This window comes from Drosophila subobscura, chromosome U, assembly GCF_008121235.1.
Source record: "Drosophila subobscura isolate 14011-0131.10 chromosome U, UCBerk_Dsub_1.0, whole genome shotgun sequence".
NCBI lineage: Eukaryota > Metazoa > Arthropoda > Insecta > Diptera > Drosophilidae > Drosophila > Drosophila subobscura.
Genome location: NC_048534.1, coordinates 24,137,445 through 24,157,323, shown reverse-complemented (window position 1 = coordinate 24,157,323; position 19,879 = coordinate 24,137,445). Strand labels below are relative to the sequence as shown.

Here is a 19,879-nt window from a genome sequence, read left to right as displayed (position 1 = left end):
TGGCTCTGTGTGTGTGGGTGAGCTCGTGCTTGCATGTGGCAGACGCCGCCGCCGCTTGTGCGTTTGATCTTTCAATTATGGTTTATGCTTCATTGATAATTGTATGTCTAATGTGGGGCAGCGAAAGTGCGACCAAAGGGGGACCAAAATCAAAGTCGCAAATGGGAAATGGCAAATATAGAAGAGAGGAAGAACCTCTAAGGAGAGGGAAAGTTAAAGTTGGAAAAGATTTTAAACCAATATTTGTAGGAAAAATTTGTAAAGAATTTCTATGAATAATAAGAATAATTTTGAGTGCTGGTTTATGCTCTTAAAAGTGTTTAGGAATATTTTTGGTGAATTTACAGATTTATAGAAGCTTTGAAAAAATGCTTTTGCCATGTATAAACAAATCTAAGATTACGTGAGTGCAGAAAAACGAGTCTACAAAATTTAAGAATAATTTCTAAGATTGATTTACAGCCCCAAGAGCTTTTGGGAATATTGTCTAATATTGATTTATACTCCTAAGAGTGTGTAGAAAATCTTTGAAGACACTACAGATTTATAGAACCCTTAAAAAATCTTCTGCAGCCATGTTCTTAGAGTCCTTGGCTAATAAAAATCCGCATAAACCAACTCCAGCTTACATTTTCTGTATAACTTTTCCCACACAAATTATGCAAGTGAATGAAAGTTCATCTCCAGCGCCTTTATCCTCTTGGCTAGATAATAAATTATATCAAAGAAAAGCAACAGAGTGGCCCCCAACAGACACACAGAGAGACAGAGAGAGAGCTAGTTGTTGACCTTCCTTAAGAGCTGACCGTAGTGAATACTTAAATAAGCAGCATGTGCTGTCATCTATCTCCACTCGAACCACAGCCACAGCAGCAGCACTCAGACCTCACCAAACCCAAACCCAAGACCCCCTGCTTAACCCCTCTTGGACGTTACTTAACCCCTGTCCCCCGACTATCGCCAGCATCTGTCATGCATTAATTTGCGCAAATGACAAAAGCATGTTTGCTAATGGAAAACCTGTCTGTCAAATTTGCTTAAGTGAGTAAAATTTATTTTCACCTTTTTGTTGGCTTTTTTTTGCTCCCCCCCCTCCCCCAAACTCCGCACTCTCTTTGCCGCTCTTTTCTCGCTGTCTCTGTCTCTGTCTAATGTCAAATGTGTTTCCTTTCTGGCTCGACATCGGGGTTAATAATGAGCAGACATAATTAGTGGGAAAGTGCAACAAAAGTCGCAGAGGATGTGGCAGCAAGAAGTGCAGTTGTAGAGGGGAAGAGGGGGAAGTGGGTAGGAAGCGGCAGGAAGGTGGCAACATTTGCTCGTTTATCATGCGATTGTTGAAGTCGTCTGCATTTGACACTTGCTCTTGCTGCAAACAATAAATTTAAAGCCAGACCGAAGTGAGAGCAACAAATTATCCACACGCACACACTGACACATCCATACACACATACATACACAATTAGTTGGGTTTTCCCCCACACACACACACACGCAAAAAATAAAACTTGAAATAAAAACTATGCTCTCTGGTGATTTATGTTCTACCCGAAAGTTCCACAAAGAACAGAGTGAATAAGTGTGCAGAGAGAGAGTGGAAAATGGTAGCAGGAAAATCCGAAAACTACGAGTACGCTATGCAAAACTTGGAAACAACTGGCAGGAGAGAGGCAGGGAGCAGCAGCCAGGACCCCGACCCAAAGCCGCAGCAATAAAAATTGAAGTTGCTGCCAAGGGGGAGCAGGCCAAGGCAAAGCCCCATATAAAGGAGGCTGCCTATAAGGGATATACTATACATTTATTGTAGGGAGTACAAGTATTGTGTGAGAGTGTGGCACTGCCGTGGTGCCACATGTGTCGCGAGGCGAGGGGCCACCACCCTCTCAATCGAAAGTGCCCGTAAATTAGGTCAGGCAAGAGCGAGGCAAGTAAAAGTGTAACCCGCAGCCCACAAAGCGAAACAAATCGCTGAAGCATACCAAATCATGAGGGTGCACACTTGCCTGAGTTTCCCTGCATGTCGTAGAAGGATATCCAAGGATAAATCTACTATTTGCCGCAGCGTCTTGTTAAATGTATTTATCAATTTGCAATTGCAAGTAGCGCGGCGAGCAGACAAAAGACAAATCACAGGAAATTACATTTTATTGGCATGCGGTAAAAATAGAGAGAAAATAAACCCAGGAGAAACTCTGCAGGTGGAAACTCCATTTACAATAGATTGGTCGTCGTCGTCGCGCGCTTCCTTTTTGCAGGCACTAAATAAGTTGAGGCCACCTCTAGGGTTGGGTTGGGTTTTGCATTGGAAACTTTACTCCTTTTTCGCAGTGGGGAAAAACTTGCATCTACTTGGGAACGACCTGCCTGCCTGTGTAAGCCACGAATTACTTTTTTAGCCACTGCCTGCAGTTTAAAGTTGAGCCAAGTCGTTGAAAAGTTGGCTTTGCGGCAGGCCAACTTGGAAGGCAGCTTGAAGGTTTCAAAATAAATGTGCTGTGAAAGTCAATCAAGTGTTGCAGCATCGATGAGAGCGGAGCGCCCCAGCAGTGCGCCACTAGAAAGTCGTTGCATTTACATCTTGATTGCAATTGATAGCGCAGAATCGATAGCAGTGTGGCATGGAATGGGATTTCCCATTAAATATTAATCTTCTGGAGAGTGGCCAAGCGCAAGCTTGTTGAAAGATATTGGAGGATGCTCTGGGGATGGCCACTAATTAGGTTTCGGGCTGTGGGAATGAAAGTTCTTGTGAGAAATATCTCTAGAGAGAGACATACACTGAGAAAAGTATAATGTTTGCTGCAGGAAATATCTCTCAGACATGTTCTTAACGTATTCCAATATCAATATTCTTGCCATGAATTAATGTCGAAATTTCCTTAATTTCTTTCCATTTTCCCCGAGTGTATTCGCATGGCTGGCGCTCACATTTTTACCTTAAACTCATTTCCATGGTTTTTCCGCTTCACATTTTTTGTTGGTTCGTTCTTTTCCTTTTTCTTCTGTTTTAACCTCCATCTTGCTCTGTGTTTTTTTCTTGCGCCATGTCCTTTCTCTCATCCATTTCTTGGCCTAAAAAATAATTGCCTACTTTTCGGAGCCGCCGAAACTTCATTTGAATGCCGCGGGGGGTTTCACGCCTGCCTCGTGGGAATAAGTCTCGCTTGCCACCGCTGTGGGACCTCCTTGCCTTTACCATCCCGACTGCCATCCAATTGCGACTGTAAAATTATACAAATTAATTTGGGAGCGACAATTGCGTCGAGTCTCATTTGAGTGGTTGTAGAGGGGCTCCACGGCGAGGGTGGCAGAGAACGATCTGTTCCGGTTGCCACATCCTGTTTGGCGTGGGGGGACGTGGGGCGTGGCAGGACATTAATTATGCTCAAGTGTCCGCTGGGAGAGCGGCCAACACTTGTTCCATAATGACTTTTGTACAATGGGGTGGGGCGGGGTGTTTCGGGTTCGTACATGAAGAATTTGATTTGATTTTTGGAGCTTTAAAAAAAGAGTGAAAGGAGTGACAGGCGACAGAGGACAGAGGGCCGAGGATTTATTGGTCCAGCAGCTGCAAGGCAATATATCAAAGATTTATGTCAGCCTCATCATCATCATCCGAAAAGAGATGGCATAAACATCACATATAGACAGAGAGAGAGAGAGAGGGAGTCACAGAGAGACAGAGCGACAAACTATAAACACGAAAGGAAAGTATATAAAAAAAGAACAAGAACAACAAGAGCGGAACTGGCGAAAAAACAACTGGCGAATGTTTTCCACCAAATGTACAGGAAAAACAGAAAATGAAAAAAATACAAAAACGGAAACACAGAAACAGAAATTGGTGAGCGTAAAAATGAAATTGAGCAGCAGGCCCATGCTCTCGTATCTCTTGTATTTGTATCTGTGTATCTGCATCTGTGTGTGCGTGTGGGGGGTAAAAGCAAATGGCAAGCAAATTGTGAAACCTTATCAGTGGAAAGTGGGACATCAAAGAAGAGCGTGGAGAGAGTGTGTGGAGTGTGTTAAGCAGCAAGAGAAGTGGATAAACCGGTGGGGAGCCACATGCAAATGTGTCTGTGTCTGTGGCTGTGGCTCCTCTCTCTGAGCAGCTGCTCTACTTAAGCTGATGGAAAAGCAACTAAGAAAAGCAATAAGACGACGACAGTGCGACCCACAAAAAAATACTCGTATCTGATGCCAGGGAAATTTCGCTTAAAGTCAGTAATAAAAGTGCTCGAGATGTTTCAAGATTTCAAGATGGTCGAGTAGATTTATGGGCTGTTTTCAGCTGTATCTCAATACGCTTACGAATGGTATGAATGTGGGTGAAAAACGGAATCTCTTCATCACTTTTGTCATTCCCTGAATGACGTTGAATGACATCCAGTGGCAGCAGACATTTGAGTGTCAGAAAATGGCAATGGCTGGCTGACAATTCGGAGATACATACATCGATTGAGATATCTCTCGCTTCGTAGATTCTTTCTTTTAAATTTGTCTTAAATTTCTACAGTCAATAATCTGCCCTTCAGCAAAGTTCTTTAATCATTTTCTGGTATTAGAATTTCGTTTTCTTCTTCTATAAATTTACCATTTAAATATTTCTTCGTTATATTTTATATTGATTTATTTTCATTTATTTTTCTTGTTTGTTTTCTTTTCTGTTTACATTAATTTCCTCATTTCATGCCTCTTTTTCACACATTTCGCTGGAATTTTGGCAATTCGTCTGACTCGGCTTTCCTTTATCTTCGCTCACTTTTTCTTACTTTTATTCGCGCTGCTGCCACTCTTACTCCCCCTTCTGAATTTATTTGTTCTCAATTACTCTCACATCTTGAGACCGCCAGCATTTTAAAGCTTAACAACATTTTTCCACCCACTTGCCTTCTGGAAATAATACAAATATATAAGCATAAAAAAAATTATACGTATAAAATAACGAATAACGAATAAAAAGCGAAATTTTTTTTGTTCTCCCAGCTTTTATTTCAATTTCTCTTTCTTTCTTTTCTGGCCCATTTCTTTGTGTGCCATTCGTTATTGTTGTTTTACGCTCTCGCTCTCGCACTCGGACTGGCACTGCCACTGCCACAATTTTAGATATTTTTCTCCACTGCCAAAAGGGAACGCAGTGCTGAAAATGTACAAAAAAAAAAGAAAATAGAAATTGTGGCCAGCAAAAAGTTGAAGTTTATTTATTCTGTTCTGTGCAAAAAGGGGAGCAAGAGAGAGGCAGAGAATGGGTGACCAGAGCACCACCTGCACTTTTTCTTTCACGTGCCAACGACCACGAGCCACTTGCCCAGAGGGGCGAAACGCGAATGGAGTAAAGCGAATCAGACCAGAGACCGGAGACCAGTGGAATGCCTGGACTTTCATTATGGGATGGCGGCCAGAAAGCGCAGAAAACTTTTTCGGCCTGTGGGCTGCAGGTATTTACATTTAAATGCTGCTTGCGGTCTGTACGCCAGTGCGCCTATTGTTATGCAATGAAAGTTTTGTTCGCGCATTGTTCGCCACCAGAGGGGGGCGGTATAGCACTCACTCCCTTAACCTCAATCTCTGTCTCGGTTTTGCTCAATAACAATTTACGAAAAAAGCCCGAAAGCCCACACCCGGCCTCCAGGCACAGACAATTTTCATAAATTTATCCAGCACTCTCCCACACAGGAGGAGGATGCCTCCCGCTTGTAGCTCTATCTTTTGTGTATGGCTGGATCCGGTGGTCGCTCGCATGTGTCTATCTCAGGCACCATTCTTCAGGCGCGACGACCTTCAACGGCAACGTTTTTATTATGTTATTGACTTCTAACCACATTTTCACACCAAATAAATATGGAACCCGGAGCCAGGCCGCAGCGTCCTTGACAGCAAAGGACACACTGAACCGTACAATATGGGAGAGAGTGAGAGTGGAAGCAGCAGAAAAAAAAACGTTTAGAAAACCCAGTGAACCATAATTTGTTGTCGCTCTCCAGCTATAGTTTTCTGCACCATCAAGATTTCCAATATGAGCTCGAAGCAGACTAAAGATAAATAGTATAAAAGGTTGTGCACTGAGAGAAATATGAGGATATTGATGGGATGGATTGTTGATGGATTTTATTTTTCTACCTATTTATGAGCTGAGCCAAGTACCCAATGGATTATTATTACCAAAACATATTAAAAACCTCTCCAAAAATATTTTCAATATCTGCATCTATTGGTATTTTTTTTCTCTCTGCACTTAATATGCATATAGTATATGCAGGACATCTTCTATATATTTTGTGTACAACCAGCGCATAAATATAAATTTAATACATATTTTTTGTTGGCCGTTGTCTGGCGAAACGCACAAAAAGTGTTTGCCTTTGCCGGGCCACTCCCTTCCAGCTTTTTGGTGCCTTTTTAGCAGTCTTTCTTCTGTCTTTTTTTTGTGTGTGCTGCTTGCAAAGTGAAATTTATTAGAAACGCAAAATCTGTTTGCAGATTGTGTATAAGATTTGATTATTTATGGTCAGTGTTGTTTGTTGTGGCCTGGGCCGGGGCCGGGGCCGGGCCGGCAAACCAGTAGCCAGAACATTGAAAATTGGCCAGCAAAACGTGCAGTGGAGCGGGAAATAAAAGAGCGCTGGAGGGAGTACTAGGGAGAGCCAGTGAAAAAGTGTAGAAAAAGATAGCCGGCCACTGCCGGCTTCAAAGTTGATTTATGTAAATTTTCCACCCCCCAAAAAATGTTTGAAATGTTGTGCAACAAAAATATGTAAAAACTAAACAAATTGCTAAAGAATATCTTAAATCAATTTCCTGTCGAAATTCCATTATTAGCCAGAGGCTGTTCTTCTTTATTTCTTAAAGTTTCTAACTCATTTAAGCGAATCCCTCTCGTAGTACTTCCTGCTGCTTCAGACAGAACTTTTGCATCCACTAAATTAAACTAGGAAAAATTCCCCAACAGCTCCACAGGCCACAGAGAAAACACAGCACACAGAAAAAACTCTTGAACACAAATTCAACTAATTAACTTAAGGCTCCTCCAAGACCAGAATCCCCAAACCCTATCCCTATCCCTATCCAAGCACACCCCTCCCGCCCACAACAACAGCAGGAAAAGCAAATTATTTTCAACAAATTTAACTAACGCCGAAAAAAAAACTTTCGCTTGTTGTTGCTTTCAGGCTTAACCCGTGAGGAGAACTACTGTGGAAAAAACGGAGAGGGAGGAGCAGAAACTGAAGCTGGAACTAGAGCGTGAGGCTAAACTAAACAGGAGGTAAGTTGGATAAACAACTCGAATCGCAATTAACGCTCAAGGGGTTGCCACATGGCAGCTGAGGTGGAGGGAGAGACCACCGCGTGGGAGATGAACCCAGCGGAAGCTGGAAATTTGCACCTGGAATGAAAAAATTCCATGCCAAATGGGAATATTTTTTTCTTGGGGTGTTCTGGAATTTTTCCATTTTCACATACCCTAAAGGGGGGAGGTTAATGGGACTTTGAGGGGATCATGAGTAGAGGAAATAATTTTAGAAATTTCTTGGAAGATTAATGTCATAAATTATAGCGGAGAATTCTACGAAAAATAAGTCTTTGAGTGCAAAACTTCTTTGCCTTTGAAGATTGCTTATCTAACACTCTACCAGCTGAATTTTTCCTGTGATTTTTTGTAGCTTTTTATAGCTAATGCCTCTACTGGAGTGCATCCAAGAGTATCCACTGTTTCGGTTGCTGTTTCCTGTTCTATTTTCCACCAACTATTTACATAAAGACTCAAAGCACTTGCGGCTGCGACTGTGACAGAAAAAACGAAGTGGGAGATGGTAGCGTGGGGCTTGTGGGATTTTCAAATGGGTGGCTGGGGTGCAGGTCTTTACTTAAATGAAAATACGCGTATCCCATGAATAATGCACCGTGTGTCCAGCTGGACAGCACAACAACTGCAACTGCAACCACAACAACTGCAACTGCAACTGTTGCTCCTGGCTGTGACAAACTGTCAATAAGTTTATTTTAACAGAAGGGCAAAGCAAAACTTTAACCCAACTGCCATTAAGGGGTTAAATAGGAAAATTCTCTTTTTCTGCTTTCGCTTTTTTTCCTTGTTTTTTTTTTGTGTTTTACTTTGGTCGAAACTTTTCTTTTTTCGCTGAGTTTTCGTTTTTATTTCGTGCGTCCGCAAATATTGACCGAATTAACAAAAGCGGCAGCAGGAAAAAGTTTCACCGCAAACAAAGGATACCAAATGGACAGGGGGGAGCTCGCTGCTACCCATCTCATTCGCTCTCTCTCTCTCTGGCACGCTGCCTGTCGCTTGTGAAAGTGGGTTACTTTGGTTTCTGGTGTGTGGCAAGTGTCAACATGTCTTGGGGGCGCTAAGCCAAACAGCGGAAAATCGCGGTGAAGGATAAAACTTATGACTAAAAATGTGGAAAATATCTTTTAACACGGGAATATATTTAGAAATAAATATTCATAAATTAAAGCTTACATATTTATTGTGTAAAATTTAATTACAAATTATTTTAAAGCCTTCAGTTCTGTAACAGCTGAAATAAATAATTTTCTTCGTGTTCCAAATTTTGCCATTATCCACACATCTTTGATCTCTTGTTCAAACATTTCATTTTGGCTTTTGCTTTTCGCAACAATTTTTGCGCTGAAATGTTTTGCAAACAAAATAGTTTCCATTTAGGCCAAAAAAAAAATCTTTCTGCTACGAACACAAATTGTTACAAATCTAAAATATTTCGAAACAGCAGAGCTACACAAAAAAAAACACAAACTGCCACAAAAAAGCGAAACTAAAACACAATTTATAGAAACTACATTCAGTACGGAAGGAGTGTGTGGTGGGGTGTGGGGTGTGGGCAGCAGGGGAGGCTGTTAAAAAATGCGGCCATGTTGAGTATTTGTATTTGGAAATGCCGTGCACGTCCAGCCACAGGGGTACGTGTCTGGTCCATGGGAATCGAGCAGCAGCAACCGAAATCCACAGAAGCGGGGAGGAGGGAGGGGTGACTGCGACTAGTTCAGCTTTGACGTTTGTCGGTCGAGAAATGCTAAAAGCAAAAAGTCATGCAACTAAATCCTGTCGAAAACGCTTTTAAACTCTCAAAAGAAAAGGAATAAAAGGATTTGCTGCTAAAAAGCAGCAGAAAATGTGAAAGTCAGCGAAGGAAGATGGCTGGAGGGGGGAAAGCTGGTGGGGGGAGGGAAGCTGGACTAATGCAAGTGGCTTGCTTAACAAAAATCCTAAATATGTGGCTTCGGCCAGAACGAATTCCCAGCACGAAAAAAGATTCAGGGAGCGCTGAAAGGTAGCAAAAGTCCAAGAAAATAAATTCCGAAAAATCATCAACTAAATAATTAGCTGTAAATATATTTAATTTAATTACTTGGGGAACTGCTTGAATTTCGATTTGAGACAAAAGTCTGCTATGACCCAATGTAGGGTATAGAAAATGTAGCAAAAGAAATTGCAACCTCTGACTGGGATCTGACCCAAGTCGCCTGAGCAAATAAGAACTTATATTGCGTTGAGTCAGCATTAAGTGCAGACTGGCATGCAACATTGCTTCTCCATGCAACCAAAAGCTCTTCCCCAGCCCTCCCCCCCTCCTCTGTGGAATGTCGCCCCGTTCAGCGCTGTCAATGACTGTCAGCGGCAGACAAGCAGAAAAGCGAAACACGCAGAGTGCAGAGTACAGCCCCCAAAGGCACTGAGAGAGTAAACCCACTGCCAGACTCTACGCTGAACCTGGTGACATTTCAATTTTCACACACACGCTTTGCGGTTGTTTCCCCCTGGAACACGAAAAGGCCAAAGAAAACCCAAAGTAAAAAGAACGAAAACGAAATCCAAAAGGAAATCGAAATGTGTGAGCCACAAAACGGAAATTAAAATCAAATAAAACTTAAGCTAGCTGCAAAAAAATAAAAGGCAATTTAAGACTTAAATGCAATTACCATTCGGAGTGTCCATTGGAATGGCATTCCACCCAATAGATGCCATTGCTGTGTGGCATTTCCCCAGCCAAAACTGCCAGCCCAGAAATGTGGTCTAATTAGCCACAGAAATTACTCGGTTAGCAGCGGACACCAAAGGGGCGGATCGGAGCAGGACGGGGCGTTGCCTGGAATTGATTTGGGAATGGGCAATGGGACTGGGACTGGGGACTAGTCTGTCGCCCGTCTTTTGGGTCTGAGTTCAAGGTTCCCCTGACAAGGTCAGCGGCAGGCAGAAAGCCAATCACTCTACGAACCTACACCCAAACTCAATCCCCCTTGGTTAAGGCTTCACTCATTAAGGCTCTACCTCTGCTTCGTTCTCTTCTCTCTCTCTTTCTCTGCCTCTCTTTCTGTGTTTTCTCTGTTAAAATTGCATGCAAATTTCATGGCAAGGCCTGTGGCCCTGGCAGAGCCTCTCGAAATGGCTTTTTCTCTCTCGCTCTCTCGCTCTCGCACTCTCTTCATCTCTTTCATATGGCCGCCCCTCGTTGGCATTGTAAATAAATGGGTGTGACTGCAAATTGTGTCAAGCTGCAAGTGCAACGCCAACAACGGCAGCAGCAACAATCGCAAACAGGAAATGTGCAAAAATTTGTTTAAATTTTTCAACAACAGAATTTTCTCCATTCTCCTTTGTGTAAGTTTGCCTCTGCCACTGCCGCATATGTTGCACATATGGGTATATATATTTTAATACATTTCATTGTTTATGGTGCAATGTGGGCCAGAGCAATTGCCACACACAGAGGCCACAAGTTATTAAAGAGGCTGCTGGCTGCTGGACTCAGCGCCGCATTGACTTATGGGTAGAGGAAACAAAAGAAGGGAAGGATTTTCGCAAGAGTTTTTTGTGCTTAAGGAATTATTATTTAAAGGAGAATTATGGCGATAAAATAAGAGATGCAAAAGGGAAGATATTTCAGGAAGACTACCGGAGAAACTCCACAAACTTTGCTGCAGTTTTTAAGCTATTTTCCTTGGCAGCATTTAATCTCTGTCAATCCTAATCAAAAGCATTAAATCTTGGCCTTTCTCTTGTTCCACACTTACTTTTATCTATGAGTTTGCAGCTTAAATAAATCATGGTGGAAAGTAGAGCAAACATATTCATATATCAAGGTGTCGCATCATTTTTATGCGACCAACTAAAACTGAATATAAAACTAAATAAAAAGCATAGCAAAAATGCGCAGAAGGAAAGGGAAATATGAGCAAAGGGCGAGGGAAACATGAGCCAAAGGTGAGGGAGAAAGTGCAATATAAAAATCCCACAAGTGCATAAATTTTAAGCAGATTCCAGGGGTTATGATGCAGCAGCCACACACCAGTTGGTGGCAATGAAACTGCAGCTGGCAACATGCTGCAAGTGCAACTGCATGTGCAACTGCATCTGTTTCGCAGAGATTTTTGTGGACCTCAAGCTCAAGACAGCAGTCAAGTTACGGCCAGGTCCACCCACTCCAGCTCCAGCTCCTCCTCCTTCCCTTTTTTATGCACCTTAACTCTACTTGCACTTTTTTTTGGTTGAGATTTCTCGTGCAGCAGCAGCAGCAGGAAAGAGATGGGAAGCGCTGGAGTGCTCTATGTGCAGCATAAAAAACCAAAAAGTGTCACCGGGACGACACCGAAGCTCCCGCTGATGCTGCTTCAGCTACAGCCGTGTGGGTGGTGCTCGTTGCTTGAGCAAATACAATTTTTTGAAGCGCTGCAGGTGTGCCTGGAAGGTGTTGCGATGCGATACCGGGGGCATGGCCCAGCCTGGCTATTAGCCTGGTTCGCATGCCAACTGAAGTGGCAATAAGTGCCATGCATATTGTCGCCAGCAGCTGGCGCTGCCACCGAGGAGAGTGCTCCTCTGCTAGGAATAGGGAATGAGATTTGTGAATGCAAAAGGCAGTGGGAGGGGCAGACAGAACTTGGCTTATTAGACTGACAGTTGTGGGTAGATCTGCTGTGGCAGGTGGACGAACGCACAAACAGAGAGGGAGTGGAATGAAGGGAGCTTGTGGAGTTGACTTTAAAGTCTTCAAGCTTAAAGCTTGATTGGAAAATTTTCTTTAATTCTTATGGCAAACATTAGTTTGAATTCTACTTGCATCAATCATCATGGACAAACCCCACAGCAAATCCTTCTTGGCCGCAGCAACTTTCGAACTGTCAACGCGGTCACAACAGCACAGAATTTATTTCAACTTTAAACAACCAGCAGACGACTTTTAGAACTTGTTTCTCGCAACGTGTATACTTTTATTTATCGTTGAAAATTTCTAATGGATTTTGCAGAGGTTTGGCGAGGACATCGGGGCTCGGGATTGGCTGCGGCTGCGGCTTCGACTTGGCCTGGCCTGGCCACTGTGTGTGCACTTGACTTGAAGTGGTTTATCCATGTCAACGGCTGCTGTGCCTTGTCGTGGAGGTCAGCGGTGGTTCGCATGCAAATTCAAGCCGCGTTCAAAGGTCAACAATGGCTGGTGCTGGTGCTGCTGCGGCTCTGGCCTGTGCTGGTACAACAAAAGCGAAAAAAGGTCAAGCAATTAGTGTCAGAGCGAAGTCTGATGGCTGTACGACAGCCAGACATGTGTTGTTGCTTGTTCAGCGCCAACAACGGACAGGACAGTGATAGTCCTTTGGCTGATAAGACAACAGATAACGGATAAGGGTATTATAACGCTGAGGCACATTGCCTGTGACTTTGATTTGTGTTTGCCCCCACACAAGCCGCACACATGTGGCATAGATCTCTCGCTGGGTTTCTGCTTGAACTCTGACCCTTGACACTTGCAGTGCTGGGTGGCAGAGGGGAGGGAGTGTGACGGCTGACATGTTGGATTTTCCAATCACTTAACTTTTCACAGGCCTGCGGCTGTCTGGGCCTTTAAGATGGAATTGGATTAAAATGGAATGCAAATTTCCAACACTCAACGCGTGAAATGTTTTTAAACAGACAGACAGACAACCTGGTTTCATTTGTGACACCTTCATGGGCTTTTCTTTCTTTCTTTTCCTATTTGTAAAATTTAATTACGCATACGCTTAGTAAGCCCCGGACATTTGAGTCCTCTCTCTTCTCTCTCTCGCTGTAGCTGTGTGTAAACTCTGCATGAAAGTTGCACTATCCTAATGAGCATGGCCAAGACACACAACCCCCACATGTAGCCACTCCTCGCCAACCCCCTCTAACACACACCATTAAAGGCGTCACAAAGTGTTTTCCAGCTGTCTGGAGCTTTCCTGTGACCTGCCACTCGCTCTGGCAACGCCTAACAAGGGTAGCTCTGGGGAATCTAAGACTGAGGGAACATGGTTGGGAAGGGAAGGGGGTTTTCGGAGTCATTGGTGAGCAATGGGCACACTTTTTCGGCAACAAATGACTGCGAGTACAATTTATGACAGGTTTTGCTGACACTCATCATCAAACAAAATGTCAAAAAGAGTTTTTTTGCAGCAAGCAGAAGTTGCTATTTTTAGCCACAAGCTCCATTTCCCCTCCAACCTCATGCAAATACACAGCACTCCCCAGTCGAGCATTCCAGCTTTATCTCTCTCTCTCAGCTTTTTACGTATTCATTGCGTTGAAGTCTGTGGGTGCTGCTGCTGCTGTGTGTGTGGCCGTGTAGCCCGTTCTTTTTTTACACATTTTATTTTATATTTTTTTGGCGCACGAAGCCACTATTTGTTGGAACTGCCATTGGTGCTGCCTGCCTGCTGTTGCTTCTCTGCCTGCAGCTAATGTAATATAACCATCATCAGAGAGGCTCTGCCTGCTGCCTGTGCTCTTGCTCCTGGGCTGCCTGGTAGCTGCCTTTAATGGGCTTGGGCGCCGTAAGATATGCTACACTTTAGCGCCATCGTGACTTGCACGAAAATGAAATGATTTGTATTCGCGCGAAAATAAATTATGTGCAAGTATTCTAAATACGTTCACTGAGCATTTTTTTGTGTCTTGTCTCTCCTTCAAAATGAGCGAGCGCAATTTTTCATCAGGAAAAGGAATGCTAGAGAGGAGCGGAACGCAGTGACAGTCGCTGGCACGTTGCTCCGTGGACTCCAACATAATGAAAATGTCGAAGTGAAAGTAGTAAAATTTACATAATCTATGCGCTGGAAAATAAATGAGAAAAAATCACAAGAATCTCCACCCCCCACTCCACTTGCTGCAGAAGATAAACATTTGATTAAGCGTATTATAGTAGAAAACGGGAGAAAAATAAGGTGGCAGACACTCCTGCTTGGCTGCTTCCTGCTGGCACTTGATTGTTGCAAGCCAAAGAGCAACTTTTGAGATGGCAAATGACAGAGACAGAGATAAAAGGCGAGAGGAAGCGAGAGGAAACTTTATTAGATGTGAGAAATATTAACATGGGACAAAGTGTCCATATATAAAAGGGAATACTTTAGTTTATTTGTGTGGGTGTGTGTTGAGAATATTTCTCTTGGGAGTACGAGTACATACAGAGAGAATGAATACAACTATGCAAATCGACACGAAGCACTGAAAAGGCAGTGAAATGGCAAAGTTGTTGATGCTAAATTAAAATGCATTCTAAATGCAGCCACGACAATGGAAAATTTCCTGAAGTCAGGCAGTGCTCCGGAGAAAGAAAGAGAGATACAGAGTGGGAGGCACAGATACAGAGTAGGAAAAGACAGCTACAGAAAGCGGAGAAGACAGTCGGAATAATACATAGAATTAAGCGTAGAATAATGGAGCACAATGGCGAAAGAGAATGGCAAAAGCGGCGCACAGATGGGAGAGTCAGAGTTGTCTTGTACTGAAAGAGAAAGAAACTTTGAAATGAAACAGAAAATGTAAAAAAATGGAAAAACTAACGAAAGATAGAAGCACTTGATACCCTTCCTTCCAGCTGATTCTGGAAGTGCCTTACACTTTTTTTCAAAGCAAAAATTAGCCCATGAATGTGAACATTTTTCTGGCAGAAAGTTGAGTTGTTGCTTCTACCAATACTTTGTCTTAAGAACTCTGCGGAGCTCTTCTCTATGACTAGAAAATGTCACACGTCGCTCAGCAAATGTCGGACCAGTCCAGTCAGAAAATGTAGCAGAGAGAGAGAGAGAGAGAGAGAGAGAGAGAGCGAGAGCGAGAAACAATGTGAAGCCAAGATAAGCTCAATAAAAATGTCGCCTTGCCACTTGGCACATACATTTACATATTGCCACATGTTTCTTCTGCCGCCTGACACTTCCCCTTTCGGGTCTTTGTTCACACAAAAGGAAAAAGAAGCGCAGCATCAGCGTAAAATGAAATGATAGTCACACTTAGACTCCGCCTCCAACTCCTACCACGACTCCAACTCCTTCTCCCTGCTTCCTGCCTCTCTATATTCAAATGTGCAAAATATTCATTTATATATTTGAGCTCTAGCCTGAGGGGGACTCGTACCTTTGGCAACAAAAAACACACAGCAAAAAACCAGCGTGGCAAGGAGCTCTTGAAAGGAAAATGCAAACGTCATCGACAGCAACAAAAGGTCTTCGGGGTCGTTGGCTCGTCGGTGCGCCAAAGTGAAGTGAACTTCAGTGTTGTTGGTCCAGGTTGAGGTCCAAGTCCAAGCTCTCTGCTGATGCTTAAATTGGTTTAACCTTTCAACTGTCGCATGTTCACAGAGGGAGAAAAACAGGGAAGAGGCTGCCACAGGGGGGAAAAAAAAAAGAGGGAAGAGTCTCCACAAGAATTTGCTGGAATAAAATATTAGGGAAAAGCAAGGCATTTAGTCCTGTACGGAGTGCTGCATGAAATCCCGGACTGTCTGACTGGCTGGCTGCCTATCACCCAAAACAACATTTAATATTCCCTTTTGCTGTAGCAGTTATTTAAAATTTATGCTGATGTGTCTCTGGTCTTAGAGAGAGTCAGAGCGAGAGAGCGAGCGAGCCCACAAATGACACATGCAAAGAAATGTAGAGAGAGAGAGCGACCCGAACCACTCTCATGTGTGCTTATGTAAATGTATTTACTTCGTCTCTGCCATTTTGAGGCAGTCGCCAGTCACAATCTGCTACATTTCCATAAATATTTTACAAAATTTACATAAAATGTTAAAGCCAAGGCGCAGAAAATACCAAAAAAAAAAAGAACATTTGCCACAAGAAAACAGGATACACAAACTGGCAGGAACCTGCCACAGAAAACACACACAAAGCAGCAGCAGAAGAAAAATTAATTCATGACGACAAAAGTCAATTTTGTAAATCCACAAAACATATGGTGCAAAAAAAGAAAAGACAGACAGAAACATTCACTGTCTCATCTCCATATATGAAATGATATAAATGTAATGCCAAACGATGTGCGGATGTCTCTACCCGCTGCCCGCTCCACCTGCCTCTCAGAGAGCGAGCGTTTCCCTTCTAGCCATTGTGTGTGGCACGTGGCACACAAAAATACAGAGGCATTGGGCCGCATAAAATTGCATTAAAAGCTAATGAGCTTGAAATAAAAGACAATTTGCTTTTGAATTGAAAATGCCTTTTCCTTTTGCCTTTGCCTTTGCCTTTGCCTTTCCCCTTCCCCTTTCTCCTTTTTGCGGTATTGTAGCAGAAAAAGGAAAGCCATTAAGGGGAAATTTTGTGGAAATTACCAGCAAACCACCAAAAGGCAACACTAGAAATTGTCACATTTTGAGATATGGAAATTTATTTCCAAAGAATTCATCAGCAAGGAAACATTAGAGAGGGTGCAGGCTGCTGTGGTTTTCCATTATGTCTGAAGCATCAGCGATTCGTATCGATAATGGAGAGCAGAGACAGGCCTCAATCTTGGGATTATTTAGCTTTCATTTCCCTCCATTAAAATCCCCCTGAAGTTCAGCTGAAAACCTTTTATTCAGCTCATCTGTCGCATGATATTCACACCCACAACTATAACCACCAGTCCAATGCCTACCCTTCCATGATAACCTTTGCAGGGACATAGCGTATAGCCCCTGCGTTTCCTCTTTGGATTTATGCACCTTCTGCAGTGGATGTGATCGTCCAGAATAGAGCGCACAAGACGGCAGCCAAATTCTGGCGCCCAAAGGCAACAAAAAGCGGGATCGACTTCTGCGAATAGTTCGAAAGATCAACAGGAATATTTACTATGTTAAACTTCGACTTACCCTTTAGCCGCAGATCATATGGCACGCACATCAGATGGCTTGTATTTATGGCTACTTTTTCTGTGCGACTTTTCCAGGCTGCAATATTTTTGCGTGCCATTTTGCAACTGGCTCCTCGCTTGTGCACCACACACTCGTCGCCGCAATCCAGACAAACCATGGAGTCATATGGATTGTAGGCAAATGTAACCATAAGAAAGGCAGACAGGAGGAATATCAGCAAAAACCTCATGATTTTTGCTTGTAAAGAAAGGCAAACAGATTTATTCAAACAAAATTCGAGCGAGCTATGTTTATGGGCTGCTTTGTTCATTAATTTGACACCTCAAAATGCCCAATTCCTATATGTAGTTCCCATGATAATGATGAGCAAACCTGTGCCTCGTTTTATATGCGCTGCCTTGCATGGACACAGCTCGATCTCTGGACTATCTTGAGTCAGCAACTTGCAGGAGTCGCAGGTTCGCTGTGTGCCACTCTGCCGTTTGATCATTTGGCAGCCAAGTTGCGGTGACCAGGCGCAGCAGAAGTCGGGTTTCGGTTCTGAAATTTAAATAATTTTAAACACCAATTATAAGCTTTGGCTGCCTCCAGCATACCAATTAAAATTTCGTCCCTTGGTATGCACTTTTGTAGATGGTGATAATGGTCCATGGTTACGCGCGTCATGTTTGCCGCATAAGTCCTTGAACGATCGAGTGAAAGGCAACTGGAGCCAGTGGAGCGTACGCCACAGTTCTCCTTGCAGTCCACACAGATCAAGTCGAGATACGGATTGAACTGTGGTGCGACGATAAAGCCAAAGAAACTGGAAAGAATAATGAGAGTAAATGAGGACATTGTGAATTTAATTGGAATTATTTAAATAATGTTTGAGGTAGGGTTTTTAATGGATTTGAGGTGTAAAGATATATCAAAGAATACTTTGTTTGAGCAGATAAGTCAGAAATGATTTATGGAAATATTTGAAAATTATAATAGGGCTTTAAGTATGGGAATTTAATGTGCCTATGAGTTCTCTATTCTCTCTCTCTTGGCTAAGCATTAATACTGCTCGATTATCAGGTGTTTGAAGAGCCTAAGGAGGCAATCAGATGGCAACTGCCGCTCTCAGAACGCTAACAGTGCGCTGTAACCACGAGCGGCTGTTTACAGAGAGCGCTTACAGTGCACTGTAGGCAGAAGCGGCTGTTAACGGTGCGCGCTAACAGGCTGTTAACCTGCGCTTGCTAACAGCGCTGTGGCTCTGTTACAGTCGCTGCTATGATTACAAATTAACCCATCGCAGCCTGTGCCGGCAATCTGCTCAATTTTAATCATTCTGGGTAGGATAACCATAACTAGAAAACCTTAGGAGGGTGTAGGAGCCCTCTACTCCATAAACCCCACCTAATTACATTAGACCTGCATCGCTCCAAGCTATCTTCCCCCACAACCGACTACCGAGTATATCACTTGCTTCCCTTGCAGTTTGCTCAGTTAGCTCGTAAGAACAATTTGCTGGTAAAAAATTTGCTGCCATTGCAGTTAAATGAAGCAACAAAGTGTGTGTGCTCAAAGCTCCCAGCTCCAAGCCCCCAGCCAGTGTGTGGTGTGGGCGTGGCATTGTGTTGAAGTGCTGTTCAGATTCCTAACCTCATCAATCGTTTACTTTATGGGCGAACGCTTGGCATTTATTGGAGGCAGGCAGCCTTAGCAAGCCTTTTGTATATCCTATATCCTGCAGCAGTCCTTTGCCACTATCATCCTGCAATGCCACTGCTCCTTCCCCCACACGATGCGTGTGCACCAAAGGAGAGCGGAGCAAAATCTCATCAGCAGCGCATCGGACCCGCCGCCTGAGAGTCTGCTCTGCCGTCTGTCGTTTGCATGAGGCCTCGTCAGGGCCTCTGACTCCGCACAGCTTGCCACCCCAAATCTGGCCGTAGAAAGTAATCTTAATGGCTTTTTTGTTGCAGCAGCGGCAGGAGGAACTTGCAAAAGGACCTGCCAAGTGAGTTGCAGCCGAGACAGCAAAGGAAAAAACAGAGAGTGGGAAGAGGCTTGAAAATTCTGAGTTCGAAGCAGGGAATACACTTTGGCTGGGATTTTGTGAGACTTTCTGTCGATTGGCAGCTGCTACTTTTAGCAACTTTAACTTTAGCAACACCAAAGAGCTAAGAGACTTCCATCTGCTAATTTCTACTTCCCCGACGATCAAAATCTTCCTCCCTCCCTGCATGCAGCAAACTTCAGATCAAACAAAGAGGACCCGAACCTCCATTGGGGGTGCAAAGAAAAAAGCGAGGCAGGCCATGAAAATTGCAAAATGCATTCAACGTTCCAGCGGGGGCCAAACGCATAAATTGTAAACCCCCTGCCGCCATGTGTCTCCTCCTGTTTGCATCTTAGACCAGCCTCCAACTCGTGTGGAGTCACGGGGCGGCGGCGTCTGCGGATTTGAATAGCCAATTTGTTTGGCATTGTTTGCACAGATACCCGTACTCGGGCGGTGGGTTGAGGAATTTGCATTTCTAAGATAAAATGCAAATATTTCAATTTGTAACTTAAGCAAATTGCCTCAATGAGTGCAGCTGTCAGTCAAGCTCAGCAGTGGCAGTGGCAGTGTCAGTGGCACACACAGCATATCCTGCTGCTCCTCTCTCTCTGTGTGAGCCTTTTGCTGTGTGGTCTCCATTCAGGCATAAGCCTTTTTGCTCCATAAAGAACCTTTAAAGTTGATTGCTTTCTGCAATTGACCGTAACCAATATACTTTACATAT

At 43.5% G+C, this 19,879-nt stretch overlaps 2 protein-coding genes across 2 annotated transcripts in view; one reads left to right on the top strand and one right to left on the bottom strand.

Moving 5' to 3' along the window:
* The window catches only part of LOC117900342, a 134,705-nt gene that overhangs the window by 27,658 nt on the left and 87,168 nt on the right, over nucleotides 1-19,879 (top strand). The window contains exon 3 of the mRNA XM_034810681.1: nucleotides 7,170-7,264. The gene's annotated coding sequence lies outside the window, so the exon portion shown is untranslated. The remainder of the gene's footprint in view (nucleotides 1-7,169; nucleotides 7,265-19,879) is intronic.
* LOC117901406 lies at nucleotides 844-17,972 on the bottom strand. Its single transcript, XM_034812140.1, has 5 exons — nucleotides 17,717-17,972; nucleotides 17,481-17,660; nucleotides 14,713-14,720; nucleotides 1,021-1,024; nucleotides 844-878 (listed from the first exon to the last, which is right to left on the bottom strand). The coding sequence occupies exons 1-5, from the start codon at nucleotides 17,955-17,957 to the stop codon at nucleotides 844-846; spliced, it is 468 nt and encodes a 155-aa protein (XP_034668031.1). The 5' UTR covers nucleotides 17,958-17,972.

Bases quoted from the DNA above. Each gene is read 5' to 3' on its own strand.
- LOC117901406 (XM_034812140.1), bottom strand. From the start codon at position 17,957: ATGTCCTCATTTACTCTCATTATTCTTTCCAGTTTCTTTGGCTTTATC. The intron at 17,661-17,716 runs GTATGCTGGAGG...TTTAAATTTCAG, and splicing joins AAGGGACGAAATTTTAATTG to AACCGAAACCCGACTTCTGC.